General features: G+C 44.2%; 4 protein-coding genes across 4 annotated transcripts; 2 read left to right on the forward strand and 2 right to left on the reverse strand.

Moving 5' to 3' along the window:
- Positions 1-193: 193 nt before the first annotated feature.
- On the reverse strand, positions 194-1,422 carry LOC120968601 (uncharacterized). The gene is made up of 2 exons (XM_073503523.1): positions 1,166-1,422; positions 194-1,124 (listed from the first exon to the last, which is right to left on the reverse strand). The coding sequence occupies exons 1-2, from the start codon at positions 1,420-1,422 to the stop codon at positions 194-196; spliced, it is 1,188 nt and encodes a 395-aa protein (XP_073359624.1).
- A 3,926-nt stretch (positions 1,423-5,348) lies between these two features.
- Positions 5,349-6,173, forward strand: LOC141026679 (uncharacterized). Its single transcript, XM_073503524.1, has one exon. The coding sequence runs from the start codon at positions 5,349-5,351 to the stop codon at positions 6,171-6,173; it is 825 nt and encodes a 274-aa protein (XP_073359625.1).
- An 11,107-nt stretch (positions 6,174-17,280) lies between these two features.
- On the forward strand, positions 17,281-18,705 carry LOC120970768 (protein LATERAL BRANCHING OXIDOREDUCTASE 1-like). The gene is made up of 3 exons (XM_073503525.1): positions 17,281-17,522; positions 17,606-17,939; positions 18,175-18,705. The coding sequence occupies exons 1-3, from the start codon at positions 17,290-17,292 to the stop codon at positions 18,415-18,417; spliced, it is 810 nt and encodes a 269-aa protein (XP_073359626.1). The 5' UTR covers positions 17,281-17,289; the 3' UTR covers positions 18,418-18,705.
- Positions 18,706-18,972: 267 nt separating this feature from the next.
- Positions 18,973-20,865, reverse strand: LOC141026680 (uncharacterized). The gene has a single exon (XM_073503526.1). The coding sequence runs from the start codon at positions 20,863-20,865 to the stop codon at positions 19,513-19,515; it is 1,353 nt and encodes a 450-aa protein (XP_073359627.1). The 3' UTR covers positions 18,973-19,512.
- Between the last annotated feature and the right edge of the window lie 1,431 nt (positions 20,866-22,296).

A 22,296-nucleotide genomic window follows, 5' to 3' on the forward strand; every position in this document is an offset into this window, starting at 1 on the left:
GTCCTGATAAAACACATATCAAAACAGAACACAGAATGCAGAGGCAATTGATCTGAATATGTCAACTCCAAGCTGTTGATCTGATGAAAAAAGTCAATGGAAAAGTTTGTAGCCATTGCGCCCGTACGTAGTATATTAACTTAGGTGTTCACCAAGTCTGCCACACAAAAACCTAAGATTCTTGTAGCTCCTACTAGGCCCAAGCCCACCTCATAGCAATTGGTCCAAAGATTACTGACACAACTACTAGTCCCCAGAAAGATTTCGCAATTTTCTGTATAGCTCCTCCCAGTTTAGTCCGCTTGATCCTGCCACCAGCCAACTTAGACATGAAGTAGGCAGGCCAATCCATCTCAAAGGGTATAGCACTCCGGACACTGCCGCGAAACCACTCGGTGACCGTCTCCATTGCACCAGTTTGGAGGTCTGCAATGTACACACAACCTTGATTGTCATTGACCAGCAGTTTGCCACTCATCTCTCCGATACACAGGCATCGCACAAGGTCGATCTTAATCTGCGTGGGTCGTTTTAGCTTGATCATCTTTGTGCGGTACCAGCGGTCCACGTTGTCATCCTCACTTTTATAGTCACCTTGACATGTCCAGATCTCCAGCATGGTGAATTTCCTATACAAACGAAGTAACGATAGCATCCCGTCATTGGTGACACTAAGCATTGGTTCACTATACAAGTTGAGGTCGGTTTGGTTCGGCGTGATTGGGAGCCTTGTTAAGGACATGTGGGCAGTCTTAGCGCACACACTGAGCGTGTAAAAGCTTGACGTCCGCCTGAAAAGCCAGTGTGCCGCGCCTTGGCACACGACGGCGTTGGCCTGCTGGGGCGCCACATGCACGCCGTGCTCCAGAGTGCCAAAGAACTGTCTAGGCGTGCTCCAGCTCCACTCAGCGGGCAAGAACACATGGAGATTGTACCCGGGCTGACCTTCGTCGACACTGATGATTAGCACTTTGAACGAGACCGAGTAGATTGGCCATCGCCGTTTGCCGGAGCAGCAATCAAGATCGGTTAGGATGGTATACCCTACCATCGTGAATTTTCCATTGTACTTCAGCGGGGGGAGCACGCGACCTACGCCCGCGAGCGGATCGCACAATGCCAGACTGAAGCTTCCCTCGGTAGTCAGATTGTTGCGGTAGACGACCATGGCACCAGAGCGAACGACGGCGCGGGCGCAGAGATGATTCGTGCTGGTCGTTCCTCACGGGGCAGTGGTGTGACGAGGAAGCCGAGGAGGAAGGACGGGTGGAGCGCGCCCTCCGGCCAGCGGCGGAAGAGGAAAGAGGCGTCGGCGATGAGGCGGCGCCACCGCTTGCACGTCGCGGCACAGCGGAAGAGGGCGGCGACGCCCGCCACGCGCACCAGGATCTCGGCGACCACGTCCTCCGGCAGCGTCTCCATTGATCTTCGCTAGCTAGGGCCGGCGCGCGCCGTACCCAACTTGTGAGCGATCGACGTGCGCCGTGCGATTTGGAGCGACCGCTGATTGTGTCTCGATCGGAGTCGTATCAACCTTTTCAACGTCTTAATAATCCTATCACCTGACACCGCCGATGTTTGATTACCGTCATACGCCTCCGTTCACCTTTGTGGGCCTCGACCTCTCGAAGCAGACCCTGGCAGCCCAAGAGATTAGGCCCAAAAAAAATCGTATTCTGTTGGGATCAAACTCAATACCTGCCTCCAAGTCATGAAGGCACAATCCTACTGAGCCATGCCTGATTCCCTAGACAATAGAGGGTTTGTGCTTCTATTAAATAGTACCACCTCGCTTCTTTACGCCCCTCTACACCGATTTATATACATGTATGAATTTAAATCAGTAAGCTGCTTCAAGAATTAATATACATGGGCAAATAGGATGGACAGCCGAGCTGAGTATGAAAGATAACGAGGCACACTGGTAGACCAGAAGAGACGGACAACGACGAGGGTTGTGTGGTGGCAAGATGCGTGCGTCCTGCATGTTGTTGTGCGAATTAGAAGCTCTACGGGACTATCCTAATCTAAACCTCCCCATCCCTGATTTTCAGGGGTGTGGGCCCCTCACTCCCCTAAACACCAATCCAATTCTTCCACGTTGGCCCCTCTCTCTCTTTTTTTTAGGGATTTTTTTTAGAGATTTCAATAAAAAAAAGTACTATCAGGGACAAATGTATCCCTCGTATTTTTTTGAAAGGACAAATGTCCTCCTGATTCTCTTTGAGACAAAACTCCTCCTGGCTTTAACTACCGGACTCTCTCCTCCGGTCCTCCCACCTTTTGTTTAGATGCTCACCTTTAGCACAGTTCTTTATTCAACACTCAAAGTCATCATAAAACATGCAATCTCATGAGGATTCCCCAGCCACACATGATGCCCTATATCAAGAGAAGAAGAAGAAGCTTTAGCTAATTATAAAGAATGCGCCTCAAAATTTACATTCGCGATATAGGGCATCATGGGCACCTCAAAATTTCATATCAAGAGAAGAAGAAGCTTTAGCTAAGGATTGCCCAACCACACATGGCGGAAAGTATCTCTCCTCCTACCTAATTTCCTACCAAAATATGCCAATCAGCCCGTAAGTCGATCCATAAGTGTGTCAGTAGCCAGTAGGTCTAACATCTCGGGGCACATGGCACTCGACGGGTTTGTGTGCGGTTAATACGCGTCCAAACCCCCACACATTTTTTTAAAATTTGTTAAAAATACATCATATGCATTTTGAAATTCATCAATATTTTATCCATACTTTTAAAGCTCTTAAATATAAAACCTTCTACATTTTTTAAAATCATATTTTTTATATTTTCCATCTTTTTAGTTTAGGAACAAATTTAAAAATGCATATACATTTTTAATGTGCAGATGTATTTAAATTTTCATGGATATCTTTTAAATTCATGAACTTCTAAAATTTTCCAACATTTTCCTAAATTGTTCAAAAATTTAGAGACATTTTCAAATATTTTTCCTAAACCAAATACTAACATTTAACTGCAAATTAAAAAAACTAAAAGCAATTTTGGCTCAACCTAGTAAATTGGGCCGACCCATTTAGCTTCTAGCAACAACACAATCGTATTTGCTAGCTATCCCGTACCATACGAGTGGGATAGGCACTCTCCTCGTACTACATTGGTACTCTATTCCGTCCTCTAGATTTTGTTGAAAATTCCTCATTACTTTCTCAAATCTCCTTAAATTAACAACACAACTATTGGGATGTCGTTAGCTAAGGCTCCTTCTTGATCACCTTGCGCATCACATATTAGTTAGCAGGGTGAACTTCATGAAAATATTCAAGATTTTTTCGAGAAACATGAAAATATTAAAGTTGGCGATGTAAAAAATTTAAAAGGGAAAAACACCAATCTCTGCATCAATTAATTCTTGCATCCATTTTCCAAATGTCTTGTGAAATAGTGCACCGGAATATTTTCAGTTACGGGATTTTTCAAATGTCTTCCAAATGATTGGGTTGATCGGAGTCATATGAACCTTTTCAAAGACCTAATCCTGTTACGGGATTTTTGGTTTACGGGATTACCCTATGCGCGGACGTGGATGAAATCGAAAGGAATTGAACTGTCAAAACATTTTATATTTAACAACGGAGGGTAGTAAAACAAGTTAGACAAAATCTTAGGTTACTACTAGTAGTTTTACTATGATGACACCCTAAAAGATTAATTTTTTATCATAGTACAGACATAGACACTCATACATCTATACTATCTATATCTATACTACTCTATAGTGTACGAGTTTTAAAATTTTGAAACCTAAGCCTAAGAAGCAATGTCAGCCGTTGATGGGCTCAATCCTATGGTCCAAAGTGGAGGGATTCGCGTCTACAGTATCCACCAGGCAACTGCACTTCATTCTAGAGAAATCTTGGTCACTCTGAATTGTTTATTGTATACGGACGTCTCGCTGGTGCACTGCATGTCTGGCCACGCAGGCAGAACAAACCAGCCGGCCATGGCCCGTGGACCTGTAGCACAACAGTTTGCAGCCACGCCAGACTTCTTCTGTACTCCTATTTCTCTCATACTCTTATTTTAGCTGGCAAAAGCAGAAAGCAAGAATGGTGTCAGCATGGAAAGTTCCACGTGTACCAAGGCATCACTTTGTAACGTGTTTGTGCGTCATATAGCTGTTTTTTAGAGAATATATAGCACTTATGGCAGTACATTAATTAAGTTGTGATTAGTGTATAACAATGTATTCTTTTCTACCCTGTGATTTGTTTTTTTTTTCGTGTTTCAAGTTTTGCAACCATAAAAATATTCGTCTTTCAATAACAAATGTGACTAAGATATTTTCCTTTTATGGTATGCATTGCTAAACAAGATGTTATCACGTTGCATCCGAGCTACGGTGACGTGCACACTAATCGCCTCAACGAGGAGGTTTTTTTTCTCTAGAGTTTAGAGCTGGCATTAGTGTGACTTTAGAGCCGATCCAATGTAATGACCGAAGTCAATGCGTGCATTTGCACGAGTACATGTATGCTACTATACATATGTACGGGAGATGCTATTTCGTGCTCGGGCTTTGCAGCGGCCGATTTCCGATAGGAAACTTCAGAAGTCAACTTTCCTTTTACACATAATCAGCGTGAGAGAAAATTAAATGATGCGCCGGGCCCCACCCGTAGAATTCAGGGACCGAGAGAGATTTATGGAAGGAGATGCCCGCACCACGCGTTGAATTTTTTTAATTTTTTTTTGTGGGTGACCACGTGTTGATTTCAGTAGGAGAGATTTATGAAAGTAGTACATGCTAGCCCCACCACTGGAATTCACGGGGGAGAGAATTTTGGATATTACATGGAAGGAGCTTTCCAATGTGTGATGCTGGATCGATCGCTCCAATGAACCCTATGAACGCATGCATGCACACTTTACCCTTATGAGCACCTCCGAAAGACTAAGGCGACACATCATCATAAGATTGATGCAGATGAAATATGCAAAATTCATATTCCGTCCTCGGATGTGGAGGACTGCGTGGCATGGCATCACGAGAAAAATGGCGAGTTCTCGGTGAGAAGCGCCTACAAACTTGCTGTGATGAGCCTTCCCCAACTAGCCCGAAATGCCTTAAGTTCGGCTAGGGACCCAAACGACCGGAGCATATGGGACCTAATTTGGAAATCCAAGGTGCCTGGGAAAGTACGAATCTTTGGATGGAGGGTGGCCACCGATACCCTAGCAACAAAACAGAACAAATGGAAAAGAACACTTGAACTGGATGCTACCTACAACATTTGTGGAAATGGGATAGAAATGAACACCACGTGGTTATGTGTACAAGGAGTAGAGCGTTGAGAGCTGCCATGAGAGAGGTCTGGAACCTACCTGCTGAAAATAAATTCTGGTTCACAGGCGAGAACTGGCTACAAGTAGTACTGGACACAGAGAACGAGGAAACGCGCGCCAAAATCCTGCTGTTACTCTGGCGATATTGGCACCACAGGGAGGATTGCTTGAGAAATAATGGTAGGGAGACGATCAAAGGGTGTGTGCAGTTTCTGAAACAATACGAGGAAGATTTAAGAAAGGCAGAGGTTTCAGCTGACCAGTATGGGGGGAAGGCTGTAGAAAACGATCAGGGGAACTGCACCCGGGCTACTGCACAACCAGTCTGTATGACCAAAAGACTCGACGAAAAATGGATCCCGCTAGTTCGAGGTGCAGTTAAAATAAACACCGATGCATCTTTCCTAGCTGAGATCAGCGAAAGTGCTGCTGGAGTTGTTGGACGAGACTACCGTGGTGTTGTCTTGAAGTCAGTCTGCAAGAGGCTACCAATGTGCCGGAGCGCTGAGGAAGCCGAAGCCCGAGCCATCCTGGTAGGTCTGCAGGCTATGCAAGGAAATTACAATGGCCAAGTGATTGTTGAGACGGACAACCAAATCATCGCGAACGAACTGCTAGCACTGAAGCCTACACGCTCGCCTCATTATGGCCTAATCACATACATTAAGAAGTGCATGGCCGCTTTCTCAGATTGCAGTGTGCAGTATGTAAAGAGGAGCAGAAACACTTTGGCTTATGGACTGGCTGCGCTGACCAGGAGCATAGGAGAGCAGGTTTGGATCGCGAACGTCCCGAGTAGTCTTCGATCTCTAATGATCTCTGAATGTACTGCTCCGTTTTGAGTAGGCTTTCTACTCTATTCTAAAAAAAAAAGATTGGCGAGATAGCCATAGACGTCTTTGTAATCGACGAGAACATCTCGACCCACTGCACGCATATCGTTTTAAGACTTAAAATTAATCCAGGAAAATATGAACACCAATATCAAGTTTAGGACTTGAACTCTAGTGGAATGGGAATACCACTATCCTCCTAACCATCCAACCACATGTTGGTTCGCTGAAAAAAACTCTTAACAACTGTTTTGGTGTAGGTAGTTATTTTTGTCTCTCTCTAAAAAAAGTTACTTTTGTCTCATATTTTTTTACGAGAGAAATTTCCAATCTATTAATCTTCAATCATGGCAGTACAAAAAACACCAGAGGTAATAAAAATTACAACCAGGTCCGTGTACCACCTAGTGATAACTAATGCACTAGAGCGAGCCGAAGGCGCGCCGCAGTTGTCAGCCCTTACTCGCTGGAGCCAGGCAAACCTTGTTGTAATATACAGTAGGGAAGTCATCGTGCTAAGGCCCCATAGGACCAGCGCACCAGAGTAGCAACCATCACCGATGAAGAACAGAAGGATCTTACCTGTAAACACCCAAACAGAGACGAACGAAGACCGAATCCAAACAGATCCACCGAAGACCAGCACCGATTGAATCCCATGAGATCCGACGTGGACACAACTCCACACGCCCTCCGATGATGCCAGACAAACCATTAGGACGGGGATACAACGTGGGAGACATTATTCCTGCTGAGGGACATCGCCGCCGCCACACCGCCCCAACCAAGACGCTGGACCTAACATAGAATAACACATTATGTAAAGCTTTTGTAACAGTAGCACATAGAATAGCATTTGTAAGTACTAATTTCCGAAAATCCTATTTCTATGCCAGACTTAAAAAAATATGCACTAGTTATTTTTTGATTGCAAATGCCACACGTTTTTTTAAATTCTACAAAAACTACCCGATGGTAAAATTCGCGAAAATAGAGCACAACAGGGATGTACCGTTTCGTGGAGAGGTGGCGGGCTACCAAAAACCTAGCCACCTCCTCATGTACTTCCCTTCTCGCCGCCGCCAGCCGGCAAAGCCCATGCAGCGCCAATGATAGCAAGGAGATCCTGACCTAGGGCCTCTTGTTTGTGGAGGAGTTGGAGGGTTGCGGCGAGATGGCGAAGGAGATGTGTGCTCCAGTTGCAGTCTTCGTCAGGCAGTGCTCGGCGATTTCATTGGTAATCTAGCACGGTGATCTTCAACGGCGACCCGACTTTGCTAAGTCATCGGAGAAGAGGGAGCTAGTGCATGGTCCTGGATGGCGGCGAGCTCAATATCATACTCAGACGTATCGTGCAGTGGCATGGGTGATTTTTTCATGTTTTCTTTAGAGTCTTTGAGTTTGGTTTGTGATGGCAAGACGATAGTGTCGTTCCAGTGTAGGAATAATGTTCTCCCTGCTCTTTCCCCATTTCATTCACTAGTGCAGAAAAGCCTAGTTACTGCATGGCAAAATTGGCCTTGCTGGCGTTGGGTTCCAACCGCACCAAAATGGCGCCAGTGAAAAAATTTACTGGTGGTGTTGGAGCACACGTCAACAGTATTTTAGATATTGATGGCAATGCCGCATGGCCAATGCCAACAGTAAGTGTATGTTACCACTGACGTGCCTTGTTGGCCCAACGCCAACAAATTGTTTTTTCGCTTATAAAAAATTTATATGCAGCTATGTAAACCATCAACTAATTTGAGATATACTACTATATCAACTAGTTCAACTCTACAAACTAGTTAGGTACTCGACAACTTAACTAGTTCAACTTCACAGAAGTTAGTAGTTCAAGAACTAATTAAACTAGTTCAACTTCACAAACCGTTGAACAACCAAATTACATCATCCATATATAGCTAGTCTTGGTGGTCGATCACATTTCTTGATCAAGGATTAACTTCAACTGTCGAATCTCGTATTTGTGTTCTCTCCCTTGGAATGAGCTTTCTACTAGAGGACGAGTCATTTGATGGTCCAATCTTTCATGGTACACGAAAATTCAGCGACGGACCACGACAAACAATTCTCGTAATAGCAGAAATAGATGAAGAAATAGAAGAACAACTCTCTGGATCAAGCAGGACACTAGAAGAAGAAAGTGCAGAAAACACCAGCATATAATCAATCACAGATTAATTCCACGCCAAGCAACTCTCGAATCCCTCATGGATCAGCAAGCAAACATATTTGGCGCAACCATATCGTTGCCTTTCTCTGTATTTTATTCAACCTATTCTGCCCCCCTTGCACGATCGACTTACTCATACTTTTCATAGTGCACGCAAGCACGTGGCTAAATATTTCATGCTGACTCCTAATTGGACTCTCGAAAACTCCTAATTGGACTCGTACAAATCCAAATAAACCTGCCAACATCTAGCAACGGACCTATACTCCTTTCCCGATTTTAAAAGCTCACGTACAGACTCTCTAGGACTCTCTAATTGTAAGGAAACTAATTAAATACTCCGGCCACATTGATCACATAGTACCTAATCAAAAGATAAATGAGATATTTCTTGGCACGCTCTAGACCACCATCTTAGAGCAGTTCTGAAGTTTGGCTTCATCGTATCTTTCTTTGGACTAGCGGGTGACGCAGCTGAAGTTTGTGTATTTGCATGTACAGAGGCCTTCATGTAACATGTGTCGCTTTTCTCATGATTAATGTGTGGCATAGCTCCTATAACACATGTGGAATCCTTCGTTTTGCTATTAAAGGTCACATCATGATCCCTCTGGTCTCTCAGCCTAAGAGTCTTGTGAAGAGATCAGTCTTCTCGGTGATCAGCTGATCCCTCTCCGCCTTCAGCGAGGCATTCACCTCCTTCAGGGCCTTGATGGTACTTCCATGAGACTCTATCAGCTGGCGGTTGAGCATGTCGACATCATATACCTTCTCCTCTATAGTCATGAATGGTTAGATGTATGCATGTGTTTGCAATGATCATGGGTGTGTTTTGAATCTTAATTGCCTGGTTGGTGCCCGCTTCGCCTCCGTCGACATCGGAACACGCCAAGTTGCAAGAAGACCTGTAGGTACTCATCGGCGTCAACTACAAAATAACAACAATTAGAGGACGAACTAGTGGAAGAACTAGAGTATGTGAACTAGAGTATATGAACTAGAGGATGAACTGTTTTTGGCACTTTAGAACATATGCCTATGATGACCTAGAGGATGAACTAGAGTATATGAATGCAACTAAAATCATATATGAACTAGAGTATATGAACTAGAGGATGAATTAGAGTATATGAATGCAAACAAAAAAACACACTAGCTAGTTCATCTAAGCTTTGGCAAACAAAAAAGTTTTGGCAGTGTCAAAGCTTTGGCACACTGTTTTGAAATCATCTAAATGGGCAATGAACTTATAAAACATCATAGTAACTTTGACCCGAGCAAAAATGTTCTTGAAACATAACTTTGATAGTTTCTATGTAAGTAGCATGGTAATTTTACGCACCACAGACCTGATAACTTACATACAAAATAACATGGTAACTTTGACCGGGGGGGGGGGGGGGGGGTGGGGGGTGGAAACATACCCCTCAGGCTCTAGTTATCAACCCTTTAACGATGTAGTTATCAATCTTACCATGCTTTTTGTGAATGCTAATGTTGAAGTTATCAACCTTACCATGGTTCGAACGATGTAGTAATCAGCCTTCTAACGATGTAGTTATCAACCTTACCATGCTACTTATTTGTTATGAGGGTGCTAATGTTGAAGTTATCAACATTATCATGGTAAAGTTACCATGTTTCTCATCCTCTAGTTATCAGCCTTCTAAGAATTTAGTTATCCATAGACCCTCCTCATAATTTCTGTGTAAATAACATTGTTCTATATGCACAACAAAGCTGATAATTCACATATAAACACCAGAGGCAAATCACCCCACCGCCTCTCATTTTTATTTCAAAGAGAACACAATATAGTATGTACACGTCCTAAGGCAAAGGAGAAAGGAAATGTGTACCAAAAAACGGCAAGACTCACCTCAGGGTGGTAAAGGAAACCCATCTAACTAGCTCCTCTCTATATCTCTGCTAGTTCTATGAGCTAGAAGAGAAATGTGATGAATGAAAGCATTCCTCCATCTGTTGAAGCTAGGCTTTTCATTCCTGAAGACTCTAGCATTCCTTATGATCCAGACATTCAAACATGCAGTGAACACCACCTCAGTGAAGAAAGGTTTAGCAAAATTCCTTCTGGGCACCAAAGCATTGTCCCTCATATCCACTCCCTATGGCCAATCAATCTGCAAATAATTCCAGATTCTGCAACTGAAGTTGCACATGAAGAAAAGATGATCCCTGTCTTCTTTGGTGTGAGTTGGACACCGAACACATGTATTAGGATCAGACATTCCAATGCCTTCTTGCAAGTAGATCTTGAGTGTTCAATCTATCCATCACAATCATCAACGAAAAGACCTTGATCTTCATGATACAACAACTAGCCCAAATCCACCTGCAGAGGTAATCGTGATTAGTAGTTAAGCACTGACCACGTCCTTGCTGACGACGCACGATAGTGTGAAATTGACGTACAAGCTGGTCATGTGCGTTGGTTGTCAATAATTAACTTGGAACGGATCTAAGCCGGCTAGCTGCTGGAATCTAGGACTGACCCTTGCAACAACAAAGCGCTATTGACTGACCGATTAGAAGAACTCATTCCACATCGGCGCCCAAAGCAAGTCTTCATACGAAATTAAGTTTTTCCTTATAAAAATCCTGACTCGCGTCCTTGGGTCTCTTGCAATACTGTTACTCTGTTAGCTCATAGTTCATACATCGTATATACACAGTACTCCCGCAAAAAAAGAAGTATATACACAGTATATTTTCAAGTTGGCCGACCACTTGGTTTAAATGTGGAGTATTTGCTGATAGATTGTTGTAGTGTCCAGATACATTGATCCTTTGGGAAGGGTAGATTTTTTTGTGGTAGTTTTAAATTTACAGAATAGTTACGTGGTATATTCCAAGTTGGTCATCTACTTGGGTTAGCTTAAATGGGGAGTATTTGCTTGTCGATAGATGCATGGCGACCAGATACATCCCTCCTTTGCGAAGAGCATGTGCATGGGAATACTAGATTTTCAGTGGGTGACAATCTTTTATTTGCCCAATAATTAATCCATGTCTGGCCGGCTACCTGTTAGGAATCCCTTCGCCCTCAACTCACACTTGCTCGTGTACAGTGGTTGATAAGACGGTGTTATCTTAAGCTTTGCATGTAATTTAGAGATGACAATAAAAGGATGTCTACAATGGGTTATCTCTTAGATTTATCTTTAATAACTAGCAATTCCTATAAATGTGGTGAGATAAATTGTGCTAAGAGATTATCTCTTAAATAAGAGAAGACAAATCTTTTCTTATGAGTTCTCTCTCCTCCACCTCATCATTTATCCTATGTAACACTCCTAAAATAGCACCATTGTACATGCCCTAAGAGAACAAAGATGCAGAGAGTGGTTTTTGCCATCCCACGAACAAACCGATCACGCTATCCCACTAACAAACCAATCACGCCACAAGAATCGCTCAAAGTAGTTGATCCCTAAACCGTAAAAACTTCTAACAAAAAGACTTGCCACATCAGCCAGAAAACACTGCCATGGTAGCCTATAAAAGCGCTGCCATGCGAGCAAAAATAGCTTGCCATGGCAGATTAAGTACCGACGCGCAGCAAGGTTTTATTTGCTAACAATCACCCCCTAAAACTTGTGGTGCCTACCTTATCTTGAGCATTCCAATCTTGTCACATAGCTGGAGGACCCTGATGCGACCCAAAGGCTTTGTCAGAAAGTCTACCAACTGCTTCTCTGACCCTGATGATGGGATCTTAGCTCTTTATGAAATATTCCATGAGGTTAGGATACACCGCCATAGATGTGTCTTTCTTAAGCTAGAGTTCCAGAAGAACTATGACCGCCTTGACCAGGCCTTCCTCCACTTGGTGCTTGAGTGGAGGAGGTTTGATGACCTATAGTGCTCCTGGATCATGCAGTTGGTTAGGATTGACATCACATCGATCAATATTAATGGGGACGTTGGCCCTTCTTTAGGTCTTAGCTTGGGGTAAGACACAAGGGGGTCCTATTTCCCCTCTTCTCTCCAACCTTGTGGTCGACGCCCTTGCGGTCATCCTGGACAAAGCATGGATGCTGGTTGCACTCTGGGATGGTTGGGCATCTTATCCCTAGAGCTGGTGTCACCCATCTTCAGGATGCAGATGATACCATGATTATAGTCGAGGGCTCTGAACTTGTCATCATAAATCTCAAGTTCATCTTACTCTGTTTCACGGCCATGTATGGTCTTAAGATCAACTTCGACAAGAGCGAGGTGGTAGTTGTAGGTTACTCTGAGGATGAGCAAAAACGTATAGCAGACAACTTAAACTGCAGGTTGTCCTCCTTCCTCGTTGCGTACTTGGGGATAGTGGCGAATCTACAAATAAATATAGGGGGGGGGGGGGTTCGGTTGCTTGTGTCATGCGCACATGGGTTGGGCTGGGCTAGGAAGTGGCGGGGCCGGGCCTCGAGACTAGTAGTAACAATATATTTTGCGGTGCTGGAGAGGGGGGGGGGGGGCTCGAGCCTGTTAAAGCCACCCCTAGTAGATTCGCCCATGCTTGGGGATCCTGCTATCTGACTGGATGGATCCCTTGAGTGAGTTTGACCTTCTTATGGGATGGGTAGCATCTAGGGTGGAACCTTGGTGCAGACATTTTTCATCCAAGGGGAGTAATACCATGCTTATAGATTCCAATGTCTCTAGTCTCCCGATGTATATGATGGGGCTTTATATCTTACTGGAAGGGGTTCAGAGCTAATTTGATAAAGAAATTTGCCGATTCTTATGGCAAGTGATGGATGGCCGACAAAAATATCATATAGTAAAGTTGCCTAAGAATGCATGCCAAAGGAATTGGGAGGGATAGGCATTCTAGCGTCTCGTCGCATGAACGTGGCCCTTATGCTGCGCGGGGTATGGTGGGCCTTTCCCAAGCAGAATACATGAGGGGCCAACCCCTGCTTACTAGTGGGCACAGGGAGGGATCCCAATTCTGGAGGTCCATCCAACGGATCAAGCATGAGATCCCCCGGGGTGTCCTTCTCCACTGGCAATGGAGAGGGGATCCTATTCTGGCTCGACCCATGGGTGGACGGGACACCATTATGTATGAGGTTTCCAATCTTGTTTATCGTTTGCTCGGATTGGATGGTATTGGTCTCCATGTTCGCCTATGATGGCCAGTGGAACATCTTGTTCCGACGGATATTTGGGCCACGGGAGAACACAGTGTGGGCTGGATTGCGGGCGGCCCTCTCACCGGTGCTTGCAGATTATCCGGATACCATATCCCGACAACTGGCCTCTTCGGGAGACTTCTCTGTCGGCTCGGCATATCATGCCCTGTGCCGAAGGCCATCTATTTCCTAGACTCTTCTGCTCTGGAAAGTGCCCTTATCCCTTAAGATTGAAATCTTTGTTTGACAATTGTTGCGGGATCGCCTACCATTAGGGATAAAGGTGATCAAGTGGCACGTCGCTGGAAATGGGATGTGCCCTCTCTGTGATGTCTCGGTGACTGGGACCCACATCCTATTCTCTTGCATGGCGGCGAGAGTACTTTGGAGTTTTGTCCGTGAGGCTCTAGGGCTGACTGGGAGGCCCTGGACCTGACCGGGTTCCTTCAAACCTATGGCAACCAGACCGGTAGGAGGAGACACCTCTTCTTGCTTGTGTCACTAGCTTCGACCCTATGGACGACATGCAACAAGATGGTCATTGAACAAGTCTTTCTTAGGCGGGCCTCTGACTCAATCCTCAAATTCCATGCACTTTTGCAGCACTGGTACCTGTTGTCTAAACAACGAATTGCAATCGGCTGGGCCTTATGATAGAAGCGACGACTGATGTTGTTCGCCGACTTGCCTCGTTGCAGGCAGCTCGAGACTCCTAGAACTTGGTGGTCTTTTTTTATGCTTTCTTTGGGCCTATTTGTGCTGATGCCACATCATACTATTTCTCTACTTTCTGCACTTGAACTTGTTGTATGGACCTGACAGTTGCTCTTTATTTATAAAGCAGGGCGAAAGTCTATTTCAAAATGTTCTAAGATATGACGTGTGGTGGTATGTACTGACCGTACCTCAATTACTGCTCATCATTATAGCAAATCAGACTGAGGTGCATTTTTTTATGAACTACTACTTCGTTTGGTCATGTTAGAAAGTTACTGCTTGTGTTTTTCATGAAAACACATTCATACTATAAAAACTTTAGAGTCTTTCCTAGCATATCCATATATAACACAACAATCAAAGTTACATGCTAGGTATTTTAAACATAAAATCATTTTGTTCAATGTTTCTAAGGTCTTGGGCTGATGAAGTTAAATGTTTTGTTGCACAGATAATGATCAATGGGTTCTTCAAGAGCCCTGTGCATAGGGTCGTGACAAATGCATAGAAACAGAGGCCATCGATGCCTCTAGACTATTATGTTGACCATGTGAGATATCTCGAGACATCGAATCAGCTGATTGTTGAGAAGAGACCAGCATTGTACATGATAGTGAATGTCAAGGACTACATTGCCGGGCTGTGCTCTCAAGGAACGATGGTTATTGATACACTTCTGATATAAATATGTGGTATCATGCATGTCATGCAAAAACTTTGATCATTTTATGACCAATGTTTGTATCATGTTCAAATTTTTGCATGTTCCACATGCTAATAAGAAAAACAAAGTTATTTATTCTTAATGTGTTCTAAATGAAAAATACGTGATGCTGGATTGGTTGTCATGTGCTTCAGTTGTTAACATTAAGTTGAAACGGGCCCAAGCCAGTTAGCTGACTGTCCCCAGGAACAACCAAGCGCTCTTGATAGACTGATTAGAAAAATTTATGTATGGAATGATATTCATCAATATTAATTTGAGCATGAAAGGTAATTGTAATTATGACCCATTTTCAACCAATGAAATTAGTGGCATCTGCATAATATATATTTGGAGCATAGAGTAAAATTGAAATGTGCATGCTACATTATTTAGCAAATTTTGGTTACTCCCTCTGAACTGAATTAGTTGACGCAACCTCTGTACAATGCTGTATAGAGACCGCGTTGATTAATTTGGACCGGAGGAAGTACAAACAATTATGTAAACATGTAAAATATGTACTGCTTTAAACCCTAACATCATTTAAATTGTTCATTTCTTTCCCGAACCTTTCTACCGGCTAAATGTTCTCAGGTATTATATTATTACATTTGTAGATAGACGGGTGCAGTAAAGCGCACATCCATGTTCTAGTACACTTTAAAAGGAAGGCTGGAGGTGTAACATACCACACATTCGAACAACAATCATCAACATGATGCTTAGCACATAAGTGTTCCTCTAACTCCGACGTAGCAGCAGCTTGTGCTTCAGTTGCTGACGTAATAGTAATTAGCACTAATGACGTCTCCGATGCATAAATAGTTTGAAATTGACGTACACATGCTGGTCATGGGCTTCAGTTGTCAATATTTAAACTAAAACGGATCTAAGCCAGCCAGCCGCAGGAATCTAGGACTGACCCCTGCAGCAACCAAGCGCTCTTGACCGGCCGATTAAAAGAATTCATTCCACGTCGGCGTTCAAAGCAAGTGTTCATACGAAATTAAGTTTTCTCAAGGAACTCTCGAGTCGCGTCCTTGGGTCTCTTGCAATATTGTTGTTAGCTCTAAGTTCCTACGTGGCACATACACGGTATATTTCAAGTTGGCTGTCCACTTGGCTTTAAGTGGGGAATATTTACTGGTAGATTGACGGATACTGACCAGACGCATCGATCCTCTAGGAAGGGTAAATTTTCCTTTGGTGGTAGTTTTAAATTTACCGAATAGTTAATCCATGGCTAGGCGGCTATTAAGTCATTTGTCATATTTTCAATTTGTTACCTCAAAGTTCATACGTCGTATGTTTCAAGTTGGCCATCCACTTGGGTTAGGTTAATTGTGGAGTATTTGCTGGCAGTTCGAACTTAGATGCATGGTGACCAGATGCATCGATCCCTTTGGGAAGCGCATGTGTATTGGGAAGACTAGATTTTCTGTGGGCGGTAATCTTCTACTCCCTCCGTCCGAAGAAGCTTGGTGCTAGATACATCCATTCGAGGGAGGGACAAACTTTTTCAGACAGAGAGCGTACTTACCCAATAATTAATCCATGGCTGGCCGGCTATGAAGTTCTTTTGTCATATTCTTCAATTGTTAGAGGCGCTACCTGTTACTCCAAAGTCTATATAAACGGGGCACCATGCTGTGGTACTTCCACAGCTAAGTTGCATTACTTGTTGTAGAGCACAAGTACTGACCCAAGGAATTGGTCAAGGATATTGATCACAGATCCATCTAGCTAAGATCTCTCCCACTATTGCAGGTAATTTCGTCTGGCAGTTCCTGATCTAAGCTCATATGCATGAGCTAGCCGAGAAAATGCATGAGATTTAACGTTGCCTCGCAACTGTTCAAATCATATCTAGTTTACCCGTATGTCTGATTTGCAGTATCAATCTGATTTTTAAGTGTAATCAGAATACATTTCAGATTCTTCTGTTTGGTACTCCCTCTTACTATAAGACCCATGCAGTATACGTGAAGGTCGTGCAAGTGCAACTATGGGAAGCATGGGAGAAGTGCGAGCAATGATGGTGCAGGAGCTCGCCAACGTCCTCGGCAAGCCCGAGGTGCCAGCCCAGTACGTGGTGCGCGGGCACCACAGCCAGCAGCTCGCCACAGCCATCGCAGCACCTATCCCTGTCATCGACCTCCGCAGCCTTTTCACGGAAGATGGTGCAGCCACTAATGAGGCATCGAAGCTTCGAGCAGCGCTCGAGTCATGGGGCCTCTTCCTGGTAAGTAACTATCCTATCAGCCCACGGTACTTAGTAGTACTCCACAATTTTAGTACAAGATCAAACGTTCATATTCATCTTGCTTATATATATGTACCTGCATGCAGCTCAGTAACCATGGTATAGAAACCACCATGATGGATGGCATGATGATTGCTTCGAGGGAGTTTTTCAAGCGGCCACTCGAAGACAAGAAGAGGTACACCAACCTAATTGGCGGTGAGCAATTCCAGTTTGAGGGGTACGGGAACGACCAGGTGAGGTCGCCGGACCAGATCCTAGACTGGTCTGACCGCCTCTACCTCAAGGTGGAGCCCGAGGACGAGCGACGCATTGCCCTCTGGCCAACACATCCTGAAAACTTCGGGTCACCTATTGATCAGAGATATCACTTTCCAAATTTCCAGGCTTGGGGTTTAAGTATCATAAGCTCATATATTGTTTTCTTTGCAGGGATATTCTGCACAACTTCACGAAAAAATGTGGGGGAGTGAAGGACGATCTCCTCCTGGCAATGGCGAAGCTATTGAAGCTTGACGATGACAACTACTTTGTGGACCAGCTCGGGGAGAAGGCTGAAACTAACGTGAGATGCAGCTACTACCCAGAGTGTCCAAGGCCAGAGCTTGTATTTGGTCTCAAGCCTCACTGCGATGGAACCGTTCTTACACTTCTCATGGTCGATGACAGCGTCGGTGGCTTGCAAGTTCTAAGAGATGGGGTGTGGTGGGATGTACCGATCGTACCTCACACACTGCTGGTCATTATAGGAGATCAGACTGAGGTGCGTTTTCTTTATAAACTAGAAGTACTATTTTGTATGGTCAGGTCAGAACGAAACCGTTTGTGTTTTCCATGAAAAATACTTCCATGGTATAACAAATTTATAGTCTTTGCTAGCATATCCATAATGGAACAAAACAATCAAAATTAAATGCCAGGGTTTACGGATTAAAAAACCATTTTGTCAAAAGTTTCTAAGGTCATGGACTAATTGAGTTAAATGTTTTGTTTAATAGATAATGAGCAACGGGTTCTTCAAGAGCCCTGTGCATAGGGTTGTGACAAATGCAAAGAAAGAGAGGCTATCAGTGGCTCTAGACTATTCTGTTGACCATGAGAGAGAAATCGAGCCATCGGCTCAGCTGATTGATGAGAAGAGACCAGCACTGTACATGAAAGTGAAGGTTAAGGACTACATTGCCGGGCTGTATGAACATTTCTCTCAGGGAACGATGGTTATTGATACACTGCAGATATAACTATGTGGTATCTATCATGGAAAAAATGTGATCAAATTATGACCAATGTTTGTATTGTGTATTTCTAAATGTCACTTGTATTAAGTACTCCCTTTGTTCAACAACACATGTCATTTCAAGTTTTTGCATGTTTTACATGCTAATAAGAAAATAAAGTTATAATATTACTAATGTGTTCTAAATGAAAATTTTGTGATGCTGGATTGCTGGTCATGTGCTTCAGTTGTCTATAATTAAGTTGAAAGAGATCCAAGCCAATTAGCGGACTGACCCCTGCAACAACCAAGAGCTTTTGATTGACTGATTAGAAAAATGAAGTTTTTTTTTCTTCTTATGAAACTCTCAAGCCGCGTCCCTGAGTCTCTTGCAATATTGTAGTTAGCTCTACGTAGTATATTTCAAGTTGGCCATCCGCTTGGGTTTAAGTGTGTGGAGTATTTGCTGGTAAATTGATGCATGGCGACCCCAGAGATGCATCCATCCTTTGGGAAGGGTAATTTTTCTTCTGGAGGTAATTTTTTTAATTACCGAATAATTCATCCATGGATTGGCGGCTATCGAGTCATTTTTCATATTTCAAATTTGATGGACCTTGCAAATGCTTACTCGGCCATGCTTTTCTCATAGTCAAGTACATTAATTACAAGTTTTATCTTGATCTCTACTTTAGCCATGAAATAATGAACAAATTAAGCAGCATGCAGTATATAGTGTTATAGCATGCAGGTTTAGTTGAACTATCAGTTATAATCACAATTAACTGTATACTTAATCTTAAAGAACTGAAACTTTACTTCTTAGATACTGGAGAACTGGAAATGCACATAGCTTAAACACCCATTTAAAACATCATTACGATTTGCTTAATATAGAACATCAATGGTTCAGCAAGCACACCAAGCAGTCCTGATAAACACATATCAAAACAGAACACAGAATGCAGAGGCAATTGATCTGAATATGTCAACTCCAAGCTGTTGATCTGATGAAAAAAGTCAATGGAAAAGTTTGTAGCCATTGCGCCCGTACGTAGTATATTAACTTAGGTGTTCACCAAGTCTGCCACACAAAAACCTAAGATTCTTGTAGCTCCTACTAGGCCCAAGCCCACCTCATAGCAATTGGTCCAAAGATTACTGACACAACTACTAGTCCCCAGAAAGATTTCGCAATTTTCTGTATAGCTCCTCCCGGTTTAGTCCGCTTGATCCTGCCACCAGCCAACTTAGACATGAAGTAGGCAGGCCAATCCATCTCAAAGGGTATAGCACTCTGGACACTGCCGCGAAACCACTCGGTGACCGTCTCCATTGCACCAGTTTGGAAGTCTGCAATGTACACACAACCTTGATTGTCATTGACCAGCAGTTTGCCACTCATCTCTCCGATACACACGCATCGCACAAGGTCGATCTTAATCTGCGTGGGTCGTTTTAGCTTGATCATCTTTGTGCGGTACCAGCGGTCCACGTTGTCATCCTCACTTTTATAGTCACCTTGACATGTCCAGATCTCCAGCATGGTGAATTTCCTATACAAACGAAGTAACGATAGCATCCCGTCATTGGTGACACTAAGCATTGGTTCACTATACAAGTTGAGGTCGGTTTGGTTCGGCGTGATTGGGAGCCTTGTTAAGGACATGTGGGCAGTCTTAGCGCACACACTGAGCGTGTAAAAGCTTGACGTCCGCCTGAAAAGCCAGTGTGCCGCGCCTTGGCACACGACGGCGTTGGCCTGCTGGGGCGCCACATGCACGCCGTGCTCCAGAGTGCCAAAGAACTGTCTAGGCGTGCTCCAGCTCCACTCAGCGGGCATGAACACATGGAGATTGTACCCGGGCTGACCTTCGTCGACACTGATGATTAGCACTTTGAACGAGACCGAGTAGATTGGCCATCGCCGTTTGCCGGAGCAGCAATCAAGATCGGTTAGGATGGTATACCCTACCATCGTGAATTTTCCATTGTACTTCAGCGGGGGGAGCACGCGACCTACGCCCGCGAGCGGATCGCACAATGCCAGACTGAAGCTTCCCTCGATAGTCAGATTGTTGGGGTAGACGAGTTCGACGATGTGATTGAGAAGAAGGCCACGACGCGCGGTGAGCGGCACCGTGTGCAAGCGACCATCCTTGGGAAGGCCGCGGATGTAATGCCCGAGGAAGCGGTAGCGGTCTCCGAGGGGCGACCATGGCACCAGGGCGAACGACGGCGCGGGCGCAGAGATGATTCGTGCTGGTCGTTCTTCACGGGGCAGTGGTGTGACGAGGACGCCGAGGAGGAAGGACGGGTGGAGCGCGCCCTCCGGCCAGCGGCGGAAGAGGAAAGAGGCGTCGGCGATGAGGCGGCGCCACCGCTTGCACGTCGCGGCACAGCGGAAGAGGGCGGCGACGCCCGCCACGCGCACCAGGATCTCGGCGACCACGTCCTCCGGCAGCGTCTCCATTGATCTTCGCTAGCTAGGGCCGGCGCGCGCCGTACCCAACTTGTGAGCGATCGACGTGCGCCGTGCGATTTGGAGCGACCGCTGATTGTGTCTCGATCGGAGTCGTATCAACCTTTTCAACGTCTTAATAATCCTATCACCTGACACCGCCGATGTTTGATTACCGTCATACGCCTCCGTTCACCTTTGTGGGCCTCGACCTCTCGAAGCAGACCCTGGCAGCCCAAGAGATTAGGCCCAAAAAAAATCGTATTCTGTTGGGATCAAACTCAATACCTGCCTCCAAGTCATGAAGGCACAATCCTACTGAGCCATGCCTGATTCCCTAGACAATAGAGGGTTTGTGCTTCTATTAAATAGTACCACCTCGCTTCTTTACGCCCCTCTACACCGATTTATATACATGTATGAATTTAAATCAGTAAGCTGCTTCAAGAATTAATATACATGGGCAAATAGGATGGACAGCCGAGCTGAGTATGAAAGATAACGAGGCACACTGGTAGACCAGAAGAGACGGACAACGACGAGGGTTGTGTGGTGGCAAGATGCGTGCGTCCTGCATGTTGTTGTGCGAATTAGAAGCTCTACGGGACTATCCTAATCTAAACCTCCCCATCCCTGATTTTCAGGGGTGTGGGCCCCTCACTCCCCTAAACACCAATCCAATTCTTCCACGTTGGCCCCTCTCTCTCTTTTTTTTAGGGATTTTTTTTAGAGATTTCAATAAAAAAAAGTACTATCAGGGACAAATGTATCCCTCGTATTTTTTTGAAAGGACAAATGTCCTCCTGATTCTCTTTGAGACAAAACTCCTCCTGGCTTTAACTACCGGACTCTCTCCTCCGGTCCTCCCACCTTTTGTTTAGATGCTCACCTTTAGCACAGTTCTTTATTCAACACTCAAAGTCATCATAAAACATGCAATCTCATGAGGATTCCCCAGCCACACATGATGCCCTATATCAAGAGAAGAAGAAGAAGCTTTAGCTAATTATAAAGAATACGCCTCAAAATTTACATTCGCGATATAGGGCATCATGGGCACCTCAAAATTTCATATCAAGAGAAGAAGAAGCTTTAGCTAAGGATTGCCCAACCACACATGGCGGAAAGTATCTCTCCTCCTACCTAATTTCCTACCAAAATATGCCAATCAGCCCGTAAGTCGATCCATAAGTGTGTCAGTAGCCAGTAGGTCTAACATCTCGGGGCACATGGCACTCGACGGGTTTGTGTGCGGTTAATACGCGTCCAAACCCCCACACATTTTTTTAAAATTTGTTAAAAATACATCATATGCATTTTGAAATTCATCAATATTTTATCCATACTTTTAAAGCTCTTAAATATAAAACCTTCTACATTTTTTAAAATCATATTTTTTATATTTTCCATCTTTTTAGTTTAGGAACAAATTTAAAAATGCAT

This window comes from Aegilops tauschii, chromosome 7, assembly GCF_002575655.3.
Source record: "Aegilops tauschii subsp. strangulata cultivar AL8/78 chromosome 7, Aet v6.0, whole genome shotgun sequence".
Lineage (NCBI taxonomy): Eukaryota > Viridiplantae > Streptophyta > Magnoliopsida > Poales > Poaceae > Aegilops > Aegilops tauschii.

What these genes read in the sequence shown, in the direction of transcription:
- LOC141026679 (XM_073503524.1), top strand. Translation starts at nt 5,349, where the DNA reads ATGAGAGAGGTCTGGAACCTACCTGCTGAAAATAAATTCTGGTTCACA.
- LOC120970768 (XM_073503525.1), top strand. Translation starts at nt 17,290, where the DNA reads ATGATGGATGGCATGATGATTGCTTCGAGGGAGTTTTTCAAGCGGCCA. An exon ending in ACACATCCTGAAAACTTCGG is followed by an intron (nt 17,523 to 17,605) that starts GTCACCTATTGA and finishes TTGTTTTCTTTG; the next exon opens with CAGGGATATTCTGCACAACT. An exon ending in TTATAGGAGATCAGACTGAG is followed by an intron (nt 17,940 to 18,174) that starts GTGCGTTTTCTT and finishes TTTGTTTAATAG; the next exon opens with ATAATGAGCAACGGGTTCTT.
- LOC141026680 (XM_073503526.1), bottom strand. Translation starts at nt 20,865, where the DNA reads ATGGAGACGCTGCCGGAGGACGTGGTCGCCGAGATCCTGGTGCGCGTG.
- LOC120968601 (XM_073503523.1), bottom strand. Translation starts at nt 1,422, where the DNA reads ATGGAGACGCTGCCGGAGGACGTGGTCGCCGAGATCCTGGTGCGCGTG. An exon ending in TCGTTCGCTCTGGTGCCATG is followed by an intron (nt 1,125 to 1,165) that starts GTCGTCTACCGC and finishes GGGAAGCTTCAG; the next exon opens with TCTGGCATTGTGCGATCCGC.